This window comes from Eupeodes corollae, chromosome 3, assembly GCF_945859685.1.
Source record: "Eupeodes corollae chromosome 3, idEupCoro1.1, whole genome shotgun sequence".
NCBI classification, from domain to species: domain Eukaryota; kingdom Metazoa; phylum Arthropoda; class Insecta; order Diptera; family Syrphidae; genus Eupeodes; species Eupeodes corollae.
The window spans coordinates 112502536-112517842 of NC_079149.1; the positions used below are offsets into that span (position 1 = coordinate 112502536).

The 15307-nt window shown below is 31.9% G+C and overlaps 2 protein-coding genes across 2 annotated transcripts in view; one reads left to right on the forward strand and one right to left on the reverse strand.

Annotated features, from left to right (window-relative positions):
• Positions 1-1989: 1989 nt before the first annotated feature.
• LOC129949389 (uncharacterized) lies at positions 1990-2936 on the reverse strand. The gene is made up of 3 exons (XM_056060821.1): positions 2828-2936; positions 2731-2759; positions 1990-2355 (listed from the first exon to the last, which is right to left on the reverse strand). The coding sequence occupies exons 1-3, from the start codon at positions 2906-2908 to the stop codon at positions 2055-2057; spliced, it is 411 nt and encodes a 136-aa protein (XP_055916796.1). The 5' UTR covers positions 2909-2936; the 3' UTR covers positions 1990-2054.
• The window catches only part of LOC129949388 (actin-binding LIM protein 1-like), a 302819-nt gene continuing 289895 nt past the window's right edge, over positions 2384-15307 (forward strand). The window contains exon 1 of the mRNA XM_056060819.1: positions 2384-3395. The gene's annotated coding sequence lies outside the window, so the exon portion shown is untranslated. The remainder of the gene's footprint in view (positions 3396-15307) is intronic.

The following is a 15307-nucleotide window of genomic DNA, read 5'->3' on the forward strand; positions in this document are numbered from 1 at the left end:
CTGATTTCTCTAAATTTTATTATTCGTTATTTATAGACCATCAAAACTCGTAAGTCGGCTCTGCCCCAACCTGTTATACCAGCTAGATTGATCAGCGTCCCTAAAACACACTTAAAACATGATTGTGACTTTTGCTTTCTAGTTCCTCTTTCTAAAAAATCTACATATAACTTCTATCAGTGTAAGCAATTAAAAAATAACCAACTGTAATAAAAATCCCTTAGACAAACAATTTGTTTAGTCTTCATTTTCATGAATTCAATTTCAACGACTTCATTAATAAAACCAGAATTAACACAAAATCATATAAATAGCCACCCCACACCCAACCCACTTGTCAACCAAAAATAAAAAAAAACACATTTCTCATCCCCCCCTTTCCTCCTTTACACACCAAACAGAAAAAATTCATGAAAGATATTTTTAAAGGAAGATATTTTCGTATTCCTACTCGACTTAATTGGCATTCATTACTACAGGATCAAGCGTACACAGTGCTCCGCTCGGTGTTCACTCTGTACAAGGAGTAAACCAAAGAGACATATTGACTGCGGGTTGATGCTGTGTCCTCGATGGTAAAAAGAAGAAATACAGAAAATTAAATCAAACCCAACGTTTTTGTGTTTATTACGGAATTTTAATACCTACACAGGTTGGTAGTACCTGGTAGATGAAATATGGAAGTGTCATTTCCGTAGCGGAAGGTTCGAAAGGACCAATTATTATGCCCAATTGTCTAATGATTCTTCAAAAACAACGAGATGGCAAGTCACATCAATCCCGGCTTAGATTGCTCTGATGTGACTTATCTTCTTAGCATTCAACACCATCATTCTCATCATCATCATCAGGTTCATAATTTCGGAGTCCCCTTTTGTTGGTGGATAGGAATATAATGTTTGCAGGTATACCTAAAGATCTGATTTGTATTAATTTTTTGGCAAACTTTAACCCCTCTCACTTTGCTTCGTCTTGTTTAATGTATGTACTTACCAGCTACCACAAATAACTCGGCAATTTCCTTTGTGAGGCATGGCGGTTTCCACATTCGCCGCGGATGACTACAAGATTCCTTCAGATCGCTGATGCTGCTGCCTCTTCCCAATCCACAGTCTCTATACAGTCCCACAGAACCCCAAATCCCATCCACCACCATGGACACTCTACCATCAGCTATACCTAGGTACAGCAAATGTTCGACAAGCAGAGGCACACAAGGAGCGGAGCGCACAGAGCATATCGCCTTATATCTTCCGTTAATTGGACCCAATTAAGATAGCAAAGAATGCTTTTATATCACGCTGCTTTCTTTCGATTTTTGTTTTTTGTGTGTTCTTATTTCCACCACTACCCTACCCCAGCAGCATGTCATCCTCATGGTTGCGTCCATGTCCTCATCCTGGTCCCCGACCTCTTCATCAACCACCATCACTACCATCCTGTGTTTTATTCATTATTTTATTTTATTTTTGTTGTTTCCTTTTGCTTGCCATTTTAATAACGTCAAAAATGCAGCAGGCACCTTTTCTCACTCGTTCTACTCCACCTCCATTCGACTACTCTGTACAATACCTCAGCCTTATACTCTTCACCTATTACACTTATGGATATGGATGGAGCATGGCTGAGTTGAGTATGAAATAATATTCGAGAAAGAGCAGAAGAGCTTGTGTTTGGGCGAAAGAGGTACCAAAGATACTTACACACGAGCGAAACGAGAAAACCAAAACAAAAACATAGAACATAACAATGGAAAATTAGCGCGCGCGAATATAAGAATACGGTTTGTCAGGCGGGAGATGACGACGACGACGATGCGACGACGTCATCAGCAGGCGGGACAAATCGACAAAAGCAAGTTTTGACATCTTAAGAGTAATCAAATTCGACTCTTTAAAGAGAGAGAGAGTGAATAGAAAAGAGATATCAAGAGAGAGAAAGTGAAAAAAAGAGAAACAGAAAGAAAGAGAGTATGTGTGTGCTATTTTATTGATCTACCTTATTCACTTTATCGGCTCAAATTTGTATAACTATCTCTCTCACAATCAATTAAACTAATTGATATTTTCACACACAAACTCCTTCAGTTTCAATATTATATTTTCCTTCCACTCTCCTTCTCCTGAAGCTGACTGAAGAGAAAGAATCTCATTGCAGTGCAGGCAGAGGCATAAAGTACCGACCAAACGTACTGACACTGAGACAGAGCCAGAGCAGAGCAATGTCAAAGAATGTGACAATATGGGTGGTGGTTGTTCCTTGTTCGTTGTTCTGTGTTCTGTGTTGTTCTCGCTTATTATGAATGTCGAAGTGGGATCCATGTTGGAGCTTGGAGCGGCTTCGGCGTACACAAAACTAAAATGAAAATAAAAATAAAACAACAAAAAAACAAAACAAAAACAACAAGAAATAAAATAATGACGGGCCCTCTTACGGCATCGGGTCCACAACCCGAGACTAGTCTAGTATTGTCTGATGATTCACTTGGACGAAAGTGCTAAAATTTTCCTCCTAAATACGTGTTATTGTTTAAAATTTTTGCGGCCAATCCCATCAAAGTTTATACAACAAAAATAATAAACAATTAACTAATATCTTCGACGAACTGTCACCCAAAGTGAACTTTTATTGTTGTGTTATTATATCGGTTTGCATTTTGAGTGCCGTGCCGGTTGAATGAGTCTCAATCTCAAGTCTAGTTGTAGTTGTCAATTTTGACAATCTACTTACCGTAACTTGTCTTGTGTTGTCCCGGCTGCCTGTCAAACAAAAAAGGGCCAACATTAATTATTGAATATTCAATTCCATTTGCAGAAAAAAGACAAACCCTATATTTCTGTGTCTTCTTGTTGTCTGGATCTGGAGTGAGAAGAAAAGAAAAGAAGAATTTTTTCGAAGGTGCTGTCATTTTAAACGTGAAAAGACAGTGAAGACTTTGCGTCTGTCAAAAAAGGAAAAGTAAAACATAATCGTCATCAAAAAAAAACCGAAACAAAACAAAATATACAAAAAATAATTCCTTATCTTTTCTGTTTTGTTATGTTAAGTCGTTTATTTGTAATTTAAGACGAGGTGAGGTGTGTGTTTTGTGTTTTCATCTCCAAGTCCAAAATTTTGTTGTGAAAAAAAGAGAAGGGCAATGTAATCGTCAATCGAAGAAAGAAAAGGAGGTTTACCGGTTAACTAAAGTGCGTGGTGTTAAGTGTTTGTTTTTATTCCTAAGTTAAAGTTAGTGGTTTCGGTCTTCAGTATTTCGGTGTAGTCAAAGAGTTAAGTGAAGTCTGCCTTCTGCAGCATCCACGGAGACAATAATGCAAGTTGGCAGTACTAAGTTATTCATAAGGTGTCCCTAGATATTTGCAGAATAGTCAAAACAATTTTATGAACACAAAAAGGTAAGTGTTAAAATCTATTATCTAATGGTTTTTGACAATAGTTGTCGAACTATGTATTTATTTTCTAATTTGTTTTGTTGTTGGCGTGTTGTCTAAAAAATGTAAGAAGAACAACTGTCAAAAAGTTGAAAAATCGAAACTTTTCGAATTTATATGGAAAAGAAGGAGAAGAAGGAGCAGAAGATTTAAAGGGAATAAAGAAATTTGTATTGGGAAAATGGACGAATGAAGTAGAAAAACAACAAAAATAATATTTATTAAGAGCACACTTTTGAAGAGAACCATTCAACAGCTTTGGTTTGATATACGAAACAACGTATAAACGAACGAAAGCAGACCAAACGACACAAGTTATTGAGTTCGTTCAAGTGAACTACTCTAATGCACAGTGGTTGTTGGAAGTATTGTTCCCTAAGTGATGTTTTATTTTTGTTTTTTGTTTTGTTTTTATTTTCTTTATAGGAGAGGTATAAGTAATGTAATCTGGTGTAGAAAAAATAAAGTGGTTGATGAATTATTTATTTAATATTATGGTCTTTCCTAGAGGAAATTATTTTAAGTGAACCGAGGTAAGGTTTATACATAAATATATGTATGCAGGAAGTATAGGTACATGTTTGATTTTAAGAACGTAAACACAAGGGTATTCAAATAAGGGATTTGTTTTGATATAAAGTGTAGTTCATGGGCAGCCATCAGGGCAGCCATAACAGCTGATTCTTTTAGATTCTTTTGTTGTTAGTTTTCTTAGGATTCTAATGGTTTCAGGTAACTTGGGATCACCAAAAACATTTCTCATTGTACTATTGGCTATAAATTTTGATGTAAGTTTTATCTTTTTAGACGATTTTAAACTAGAATTCTACGTTACGTTGTTGTACCAATATTATTGACCTCGTTGGTTAAGATTGTGTGACTTTGTACTAATTCCACTGCAGTTTTTAACATTTTTAGAAGATGTATGTAAATAACAACAGTCCGTAGAGAACCAGGGCCTAGTCATTTACAGCTCCCAACCATTCCTAAGTGCGAGTAATTGCAGAGATGGAGGGGACCTACAATTTAAATGCCAAATCCGAACAGCTAATTTGAAAAAGCATTTTTTCATGACAAGAATTACTCTTGGAGAATTTGTTGATTCCTCACAAGACGCAGTACCCGGTGAAAAAAACTTTAGGTGGCACAGGCAGGGATCAAACCGAAGATAATAATAAAAGTTATATGTATTCTGGGGGTATTTCATTATTAATTTAGCTCATTTGATGAAAATACAGCAACTTGTCACTTGAAAGTATCTAAAATAGTATTCCATAAATACCAAATCTGACTTAAATAAGCATTAAGAAGCAGAAAACAATAATTGATTCACTGCTTGAGAAAAAAAAAACTCAATTTAAAATAAGTTGTTCTAAAAAATTATCAAAAAATCCACACAAGAGTCAATAAAAACTAATATTGATCACTCGGGCGTATACTTACTTTTTTTAAATTTTTGTTTCATTTTTATTTCCTCGTGCTGGCAGTGCCTTGTTAAAACTTTTTAAACAATATAAGGATCGGATTATTATTAAAAATATGTTTTATCTTCAAAATGCACTTAGTAAGTCATGAGATCGGAAGAATATTTAAAATAACTCTGCATCACAATACTTAACAAAATTTCATGATATTTTATAAAAGAAATCGGAGGAAAATAGGTATTAAGAAGAAGAAAACAATTGATTCAAGGCTTAAGAACTAAAGCAAAAATCAGAAAAATCCATACAAGATTGAATGGAAAATAATATTGGTCACCCGGGCGTATACTTACTTTTTTTTTAATTGTACCTTATTCGTGTACAATTTTTAAATAAACTTATGATCAGGTAATTGGGAACTACTCATTTTTTACCTTAAATATGCACTAAGCCAGTCATTAGAGCGAAATAATTTTTGAACAAAATCACAAGAATTATCAAAAATTCATGAAATAACAATTTTAATAAATACAAAATTGGAGAAAAATATTCATTGAAGAGGCAAGAAACAATTTCGTTCAAAACTTAAAAGTTAAAGAACTCAATTTGAAACTTATTATCATCAAAAATCCATACATGACTCAATGAAAAATAATATTGACCACTTGGGCGTATACGTACTTTTTTACATTTTTGTTTTATTTTTCTTTGTTTGTGTTTACAGTGTCTTGCTTAAACTTTTTTAATAGTGTTAGGATCGGATAATTATTAAAAATATGTTTTATCTTTAAAATGCACTTAGTAAGTCATGAGATCCGAAGAATATTTGAAATAACGCTGCATCACAATATTTAACAAAATTTCATGATCTTTCATAAAAGAAATCGGAGGGAAATAGGTATTACGAAGCGGAAAACAACTGATTTACTGCTTAAGAATTAAAGCATTCAGTTTGAAAATTATTAGTAGGAAAAATCCATACAAGACTGATTGGAAAAAAGGTCACCCCTATTGCCGATGTCGTAAACATAAGCAAAATATACGACACGACAAAATCTGCATATCACAAGTCTTTTTAAACCAAAAACATTTTATTTTAAAGTGTTTTTGTTTTAAACTTTTGTCACTCGTTTTTTGTGTAAACGTCAAGTGTACCCGTGGCATGTTGGCTAGTGTGTTGAACTGTCATGCCAGAAGTCTTCGGTTCGATCTCTAATTTTTGTCATGAAAAGTGCTTTCTCAAATCAGCCGTTCAGATCCGGCGTAAAACTGTAGGTCCCCTCCATTCCTGAAAACAGTACTCGCACAAAGGAATGGTTTAGAGTTGTAAATCACTAGGCCTTAGTTCTCAACGGACTGTTGCGCCACCCAGTTAATTTTTATTTATAAACGTCAAGTGTCTTCAACACTTTTATTCAGCATTCTGTAAGATGAAAAAAAAACACAATGATGGAAAAAACGACGGTATCTCTCGTTCACAAATTTGCTCAAGACGATGAAATGGAGGCTCGGAGACCTGTAAGCTTCCATATTCAATAATTAATTTCATTGAATTTACTTGTAATTTCTTCGCGAAATATAAAAAGTAAATATTTTTGCACATTTTCAGTTGAAATTAAAAAAAAAAACAAAACCAATTGCAGGCTCTTGTCCATCTTTGTCTTATCAGCGTTCTTTTTACAATTAATCGTGCTTTTTCAATATTTCGCTCTCCGCCTTCTTCATCATTGTCATTATCGTTGCTTGTGTTGTAGTACATTTCAACACTTATCATTTTAATAATTTATTTATATGCGAATAATTTGATAAATATGGAGTAATGGAGTTATTTATTATTATTTTTCTGTTACACTTTCATCGTTTAAAAATCTGCTATAAATTCGTAGCGTCGCAAAAGTTATAGAATGCCACTTAAAAAACGGCACGACAAAGGAAACGAGAGACGGATAAAAAACTAGACGACATCGGTAATAGACATGAATATTGGTCACCCGGCGTATACTTACTCTTTTTTTTAATCGTATCTGCTTCGTGCCTCCAGTCCCTTTATACAATTTTTAAATAATTTTTTGATGGGATAATAAAGACCCATTCATCTATTAACTTAAAACATTCTCTAAGCAATCATTAGAGCGAAAGAATTTTTTGAACAAAATCACGATACATATTAAACAAAAATTCATAAAATAATAATTTTAATAAATTCAAAATTGGAGCAAAATAGGTATTGAAAAGGCAAGAAATAATTTTGTTACTACTTAAAAATTAAAGAACTCAATTTAAAACTTATTATCATGAAAAATAGTAATAAAATTGACCACTTGGGCGTATACTTGCTTTTTTCTTAAAGTGTACCTGCTTCGTGTTTTAAGTCCCTTTATACAATTTTTAAATAATCTCATGATTGGAAATTAATAGAGCGGAAGAATACTAACACAATATTTAACAAAAATTTATAATTTATCAATTTTAATGAAAAGAAAATTGGAGAAAAATAGGTAAAGAGACAATAAATAATTTCGTTACTACTTAAAAATTAAAGAACTTAATTTAAAAATTATTATCAGTATTATCCGTATTATTAGTAATAATATTGACCACTTGGGCGTATACTTACTTTTTTCTTAAAGTGTACCTGCTTCGTGTTTTAAGTCCCTTTATACAATTTTTCAATAATCTCATGATCGGGTAATTGGGAACTATTTATTTTTTACTTTTAATAGGCACTAGCAAGTTAATAGCGCGGAAGAATATTAACACAATATTTAACAAAAATTTATAATTTATCAATTTTAATGAATACAAAATTGTAGAAAAATAGGTAAAGAGACAAGAAACAATTTCGTTATTAATTAAACATTAAAGAACTCAATTTGATACTTATTATTATGAAAAATCCATATACCATTCAATGAAAAATAATATTGACCACTTGGGCGTATACTTACTTTTTTGTGTATTGTAGTTTACTCGTTATTCTAATTGAAGCATTGAGAGTAGAAGTGGTGTAACCCCAAATCGTAATAATTAAGAAAATCACAATTAAAGAAATTAAAGGCATTTTTTTTTTTATTATTGGTTTCCTATTTAGAATAATGGCTAATAAACTTCAGCTGGATAAATATCTCTTATTTTAGACTTTAATCTTGTCTGTAAAAGTGTGATTTATTGGATTTTATGTGGCTTATACCACTTCTGCTTTCTGGATACAGAAATAATTTCAAAAAAGTAAGTTGGTTATACCAATCATTAAAAATACAAGTGCATACATTTTTTTGTATTATGACTTTCTTAGTACAAAATAGTAACAAGTTATGAGTTAAGACTGCTGTGAAACTATCACTCTTCAACCTCATGTACGTATTCACCTAGGCTAACGTCTCTGCCTGTAGAAACCGTTGTCAAGTTCTTATAAAAGTCCTGGTAACTTTGGGGAATAAAATTTAGTAAGGCGTGTAAATCTTTCTTTTTCGCTTCCCTTACGGAATTTCCGTAATTCGAGATCTGTGATTAATGCAGATGTTCTATTTTTAATATCACAGCTTCAAAAAGCACGTCTTTGTTATTGCTGTATACTTGTGAGAAATATTAAAAGGGGTCTTTTTCAAAAATTGAAGCCATTGAATCTTAAGCCATTCCACTTTCGCTTTGTTATCATTAATCTTTGGATTTTTTATATTTGTTTAATATTTTTTCGTGGAAAAGATCACAAATCCATCCATAACAATAATTTTAAATGGATCCTTCCTTCTTGCCGCTGCTATACCCTTATACCAGTCCATAGGGCCAAAAATGTCGTTTAAATACTTATTTGTTTTTCGATAAGACCGAAGTCTTGATCACAAGGTAAGTAAGATTGGCCACTCAACAAGACACAAAACGGACATCTTAATTATATACACTGGTCAGTGCATATAATTAAATTTGAGGCACTGACAAAATGTTTAATATAGTGCCATTTTCTTGGACCTCTTGATCCAACCGACTCATCCCAAATAAACATGTAAGCTTTGTTCTTTTTCATGTCATGGATACGTAGAAAATTTGTCCAAAGCTGCCTCTTATAATAGAACACACCCCTTGAAATGACTGGAGTTGGCAAAGGTTTACATAAGATCAAATGCAATTACGGAAGTGTCATTAGATTCCATTGCTTTTGCCACATCATCTCTTATGCTATTTCTAGCTGACTTCGCTTTTCTAAGATGCAGTTGATTTAGCTTACTGTACAATTTTCGTGCAGAAATGGCGTATGTGTTTGGAGTTGATTAATTTAAAAAAAAAGCGGCGTAAGAGGGTTACGCCATTTCTGTCCTACGAAAAATTGCGTGCAGAAACAATGTTTCTACAATTTTGTGTACATTTATAAACAAATATGACCTACACCACTTCTGCATAGAAAAAAAATATAATTTTGGTCATGTTAGTGCAATAAACTCAAAATCGAAAAATGAGGGTTACGCCACTACTACTCTCAATGCCTCAATTATATTTTTTTTTAAAGTCTTGTTATTGGGCGCCATTGAATTGTTTTTATTTTTAATATAAACAAAGCAAATCATAACAGCGAAAGATAGATTTTTAGTTGAAGTCAAACACATTTTGTAGATTTTTTTAAAATTTGTATGTCATATAAAAAGTCTGAATGCTTGCATCAAGAATTTCAACACTTATACCAAAACAAAAATCAAACAGTTTATCAACTACTTTATACACTTTCAATTTAAATATGACCTATCTAATTTGTATTATGCTCTTTATACCTTTGGTTGGCTTGTGTTTTAATTTTGTTAGTTTAATTGGATTTATGAGGGTAATCGCGTGTCAACTTAGGCTTTCTTTATTAATACTGTATGCAACATTTACATTCCCACTGACGACTGCATACATTTGTTTGGTCTCTCTATTTAATCTTTTTGAATTGTATTTATTTTTAAAATATTGACTTATGATTATTTATTTTTATTGATTTTATTAATAAACAGAGAATCTTTAGGGAATGACTTATATTTACTATTTTGCGATCAGATTTGTTTAGAAAATAAAGGTTATGTTAACATTTAAATCACGAACCAAAATTCATTTGTTTCACCTTATAATAATGGATCTATTTAAATCTATGTAATGCCCTTTGTTCATATTTAGTGGGAATATTAATGATCTGAAATTTTACGTTCAACATATTCAAAAGAAAATTTTAAGTTTTGACATGTGTGCCTCCTGTGAGAATTTACCATCTTATAAAAAGCAACAGGGCCTAGTTGCTTCTAAGAAGTTAACCAAGTTTTTAAGTTTCAATATTGAAAAATTGGTAGGGAATTAAACTTATGCAAACATTTTGTGGAACCCATTTTCATAGTAGATATTAATATTTTTACATTCAAAATCTGAATAATTCGTTTTTATATGTTATTTTGTTTGTTGTTTAGAAAATTCCAAAGAAGTCGTAACAAAAAAATAAATCAATATTTAGAGATTGATAGGATCATCGTTTTTTGTATTTTCATCTTAAATATGTACAGATTCATTCATTTACCTCCATGTTTTGAATGTTTCGACACAAAATATTCATAAGGTATTAAGAATTAAGGATAGTGATTGTAAAAACATTTTTTCTGATAAAATTTACTAAAACAAAATAATTCACACTTCGGTTAAAATTTATCCTAATGAATATTTGATTTTAAAAACAGTGATAATTTCTAGAAAAATAGACAAATTATATCTTTTTACTCTAAATCTTTTTACACAGTATTTTAAGCAAATATTTTTATTTAAGATAAATATCAGATAAAAATTCTATGTAGCTATAAACATACGACAGGGCAATAAAGCTGATAAAAAAGTACTGATTAATTGATGTGCTCTAGCTTCTGAGTCATAAAATGAAAAGTGTATGTATTTTATCTTTATATTCGTAAAGGGTGCCCTAATTTAGCTAAAAAAAACAGAAAAGCACAACAAATCCACACTAATTAGTTTGATAAAAACAAAACAAATTAAAAACTATTTACAAAATTATAAATATGTTTTAAAATATTTAAATACTCAAACAAAAATAATGTACGAGTACCTATTACTTTTTTTCGACAATTTGTATATCATTTTCTTTAAATTAATTTGTGTACAATTTTTAATTTTTTTTAAAGTACATATTATTGTATAGTGTATTATTATCCAGTTACTTGGTATTTTTGAATACATTAGTTTTAGTTTAAAATTTGAATTTTGTTAAGAAAAAGTTTACCAGTTTTCGAGATAACGAATTTCACATTTTTGATAATAAAATATTATTAAAGAAAATATAAAAACTTGTTAAGAAATAAGTTTTGTAAATCCATTATTTGATGGAGGAATATATACATTAATTAAAATGAAAAAATTCAAGTCAACAAAAAAAAATAACGACACACTCCTTAAGCTTTTTCATCTCTTCCTACTCCTCGTGTCCCGTTCCGAGCGGGTGCAAAACAGCATTTGTCCAGCCTATGCCAAAAAAAGGCGAATCCTCATCATTCTCTAATTACCGACCCATTGCATTTAAGTCGCTTTTTTCCTAAGTCATGGAAACGCTGATAAATTATCAGCTTAAGAAGTATGTATCTCGAAGACCGAAAACTACTTATTGACCGGCAGTACGGCTTTCGCAGCAAATGGCCCACTACATCGTTTTAGAGAAAGTAAGATTATTGCACTTGATATTGCAAAAGAATTTGATAGGGTTAGGCATCAGGAATCACTGCTTCATTGGTTTAGTAATTACCTTTCGGATATTTTCATACAAGTAGTATTGGATGGGTTCAAATCTGAAAACCTCAAAATAAATGCTAGTGTGCCCAGGGCTCTGTTCTATATCCAGCACTCTTTCTCATTTTTATTAATGATCTCCTGTCTGCAACTTCTTTTCCAATACATTGTTTCGGTAAAGATCGTACTCTCAGCTTTTCATATTCGTTTTAAGACTGACATCCCTCTTCTTCGAATGTGAAACTGTTCATTAAAAAACCGCGTGATATTTAATGCTTCAAAACACAACGCTGTGTTGTATCGTTAAAGCGAGATACATCCCCCATATCCATGGATGGCACTTGCATCAAGGAGACTGAACATCTCGATATTCTCGGTATGTGTGGAACCACCTTTTGTGGAATGATCAAATAGGCTATGTCGTCAAAAATGCAGCCAGATGTTCCCCCCCCCCCTCTGATCTGACTGTTATGTACAAAACTTATATACGTTCAAAGCCTCTTGGATAGCATTGAACATAGAGCATTTAAACTAATTGGTGATAACACCATCATATTATCATTTACGTCGCTTAAACATCGTCAAAATGTTTCTTGTCTCACCCTCTTTTACCGTTATTTTAATAATTTATGCTCTAGAGAAATATAGTCAGTTGCATTCCTCCCCTAAAACAGCTCAACCGTAATACTCGCGCTTCTAGGAATGCTCAACAATATAACCTCGAGCCCAACTTCGGTTGAACTGTCAAGTACAGAGATTAGTTCTTTAGCCGTACTACGCGAATGTGGAATGTCTTCCCACACTCTGTTTTTCACAGCCATTTCAATAATCAGGAATTCAAAACCAATGTGCATCGACGCATTCTTTCAACCTGTCTCTGCTCTTCCTAGTGCTCTCACTGTGTCTTTAAATAATAAGGGTAGTAATATTCCCTTAAGGGGGTATTCTGGTCTAGAAATTAAAAAAAATCGATTTTTTTTTCTTTTCATATTTTCATAGTTTAACTATTTAAGAATATGTCTACTAGAGGATTTTCCCAAATTCAAATTATTTTCGGAGAAATAAGTATTTTGCTGAGCAGCCATCCAAATCGGTTGGGCTGCAACTAATAGAACAAAAGACATAATGGGGTACTTTAAACGCGTTTTTCTCAGAACTGTCTTTTTGAATCTGATACCCACGATTTCTCAGGTTCTGCCGAACCGATTTACTTGAAATTTTAAGAAAGTCTTCTTTAGGGACTTGTCTACGTCCAGAACTACGGCCATCCCCAAATTTTTATTTTTACTATTTTTAACAAATCGAAGAATGTTCAAAAAAATGGTAAATTTTTTGTATTTTTCTTTAGACAGCCGCCATTTTGTAAAAAAAAATGTTTGTAACTTTTCCGTAGTTCCAGACATTGCGACATTATTGTAGATTAATAATCTTTTTTAGTTTTTGATTTCAGATTTCTAGGAGAGTTAAAATCGTGGGTATGGTCACGCACCAAATTTTTGAGACGCACTACTCTATCAGCTGATAACTAACGGAATTTTTATTTTTTTTTTACTTTTTTATTTTTTTTGTATGCTTCTAATGTGAATAAATAATGTATAAAAAAATTGATGGTAAAATTGTAGCTTGCTTTTTTCTACAGCACTTCAAAAATTACATAAAATTCATGTCTCTAGACCAGAATACCCCCTTAAGTATGCTCTTATTATAAAAACAAAAAAAAACTATTTCATAAAAATCGTGTAGCCGTTTTTTACAGAAAATTCAAATTTTCTATTTTTGTATATTTTTGGAATAAAAAACAACACAAATCATCTAACATCAATATTTTCCAAGTTTGAACTTCATCGACTCAGTAGTTAAAGCTGCAGGGGCCAGATAGAAAGATGACATACGGCCAAAATTACCAGAACTTCTTTGCTCACCTTTAACTTTTACTTTTTCATCCTATCTCTATTATAATTATGTCCAAATTAGCTCCTTTTCAATATAGTTTCCCGATTGTTGACATCACATCCAACGCTCACGTTTTCTAACCAAAAAATAGTCCAAAAGAGCCAATTCGCAGCTATCAGGCGGTAGATCTACTCTACATCGCCAATACGGCTGAGAATTTCGTGATCATATGATCGTTTGTGGCATAGTGCGTAAACCTTTGTAAATTATATATCGGGTGAATTATGACTTTCAATTTTAGTAAAATAAGTTGGATAAGACTGTAAATGATCGCTGTTAACCAAAACATTCTTTCCGGCCTCATATTCGAAAAAATAGTACAATGATGCAACCACTCCACACTTTCACATTGTCACTTTCTGTGAATGTACTTGTTGGTTTTCCCAGCCTCAGATACTGCAATTTGTTCTGTAATCACTTTGCCATCTCGTCGAAAAATACTATTTTTTACCGATCAAACTTGTTATTCGGTTCAAGTTTCTCTGAGGTACTAACTTTGGAAATACACTGACTGACTTCCTGTCAAGGTATCAAAAAAGGAAACAGATGTTAATGTCAAATATCCAATGATTTAAAAAGACATTTAAAAGGGTCTTTTCTTATGATTATTTTCATTATAAAACATGGAACTTTTCTGTGGTATTACGAAACACCTTCAGCTTTTTTTAAATAATTCGTATTCCTGTAACATTCGTAGTACTTTGAAAAACCTTCTAAACAAAAGAGGCTAGGATGCGACTCACACTGATAACTTCCCATCTCGTCTGTCGATTTGTCTTGCTTAAAAATTTGTAGGTTTTCTTGTTTTTTTCAAAAAGTTGTGACTTAAATTATTCTTAAAAATTTTAAGATTACCAACAATATTTTGCATATAATGAATTAGTTTGATTTTAAAATCTATTTTTGCTAACAAGGTTTTTAGTTCAAAACCGATACTAATCTCAATAGCATTTCTTAAAAGTTTTTATTTGTAATATAAACAAATACAATTTTGATGAATGAAAAAAATGTGAAGTCAATATCTTCTACTGTTTCTCAAAATAACAATATTTCTCACGACACAAATTTATCTGATAACTGAAGCCATAACCTCAAATTTTTGAAAATATATTTGAGTAGGAAATCAATTTTTACCAACTTTTAGTAATGTTCTTTTTAAGGTTTTTATTTTTGTAAAAAAGCTGTCAATTCGTTTTTTTATCAAATTTTACCGAATGTTAAAAAAAACATTTGACTGAATATTTTCAACCCAAAACAAATATGTAAGTACTTGTTTTTAAGAAATATAAAAACTCAAAGAAAACAACTGCTTCAAAATCTCAAAAACATTGATATTGTTGTTGTTTGTTGACTTGGTACATGCTATATCAACAAATAACAAGAAACAACAACAATCACAGCATCCAGTTATCAGCTTTTGAGCTAGTGCACACAATGAAAGACAAAAGTACAATAATTTAAAAAATACAAAATCTCTACTAGTCTTTATTGCAATTTCCGTTTTCATTTGTTATTGTTTTAATCAATTACCATGCTCAGATTAATATTCATATTCATATTATCATCTTCTTCTACTTCAAAAAAAAACACTGTATGTTGTTTTCTTCTTCTTCTTTATCAAAAGAATGTGGTGTAGATATGTAAATATCTTTTATACACTCATAAGATACATTTGCTCATAAATTCTTCAGTCACAGTCATCACTCTCAAAACAATCGTCATCAATTTTAGCATCACCACTCGCTAAGTTGTTTT

What these genes read in the sequence shown, in the direction of transcription:
- LOC129949389 (XM_056060821.1), bottom strand. Translation starts at nt 2,908, where the DNA reads ATGACAGCACCTTCGAAAAAATTCTTCTTTTCTTTTCTTCTCACTCCA. An exon ending in AGAAGACACAGAAATATAGG is followed by an intron (nt 2,760 to 2,827) that starts GTTTGTCTTTTT and finishes TTTGTTTGACAG; the next exon opens with GCAGCCGGGACAACACAAGA. An exon ending in ACAACACAAGACAAGTTACG is followed by an intron (nt 2,356 to 2,730) that starts GTAAGTAGATTG and finishes TTTTCATTTTAG; the next exon opens with TTTTGTGTACGCCGAAGCCG.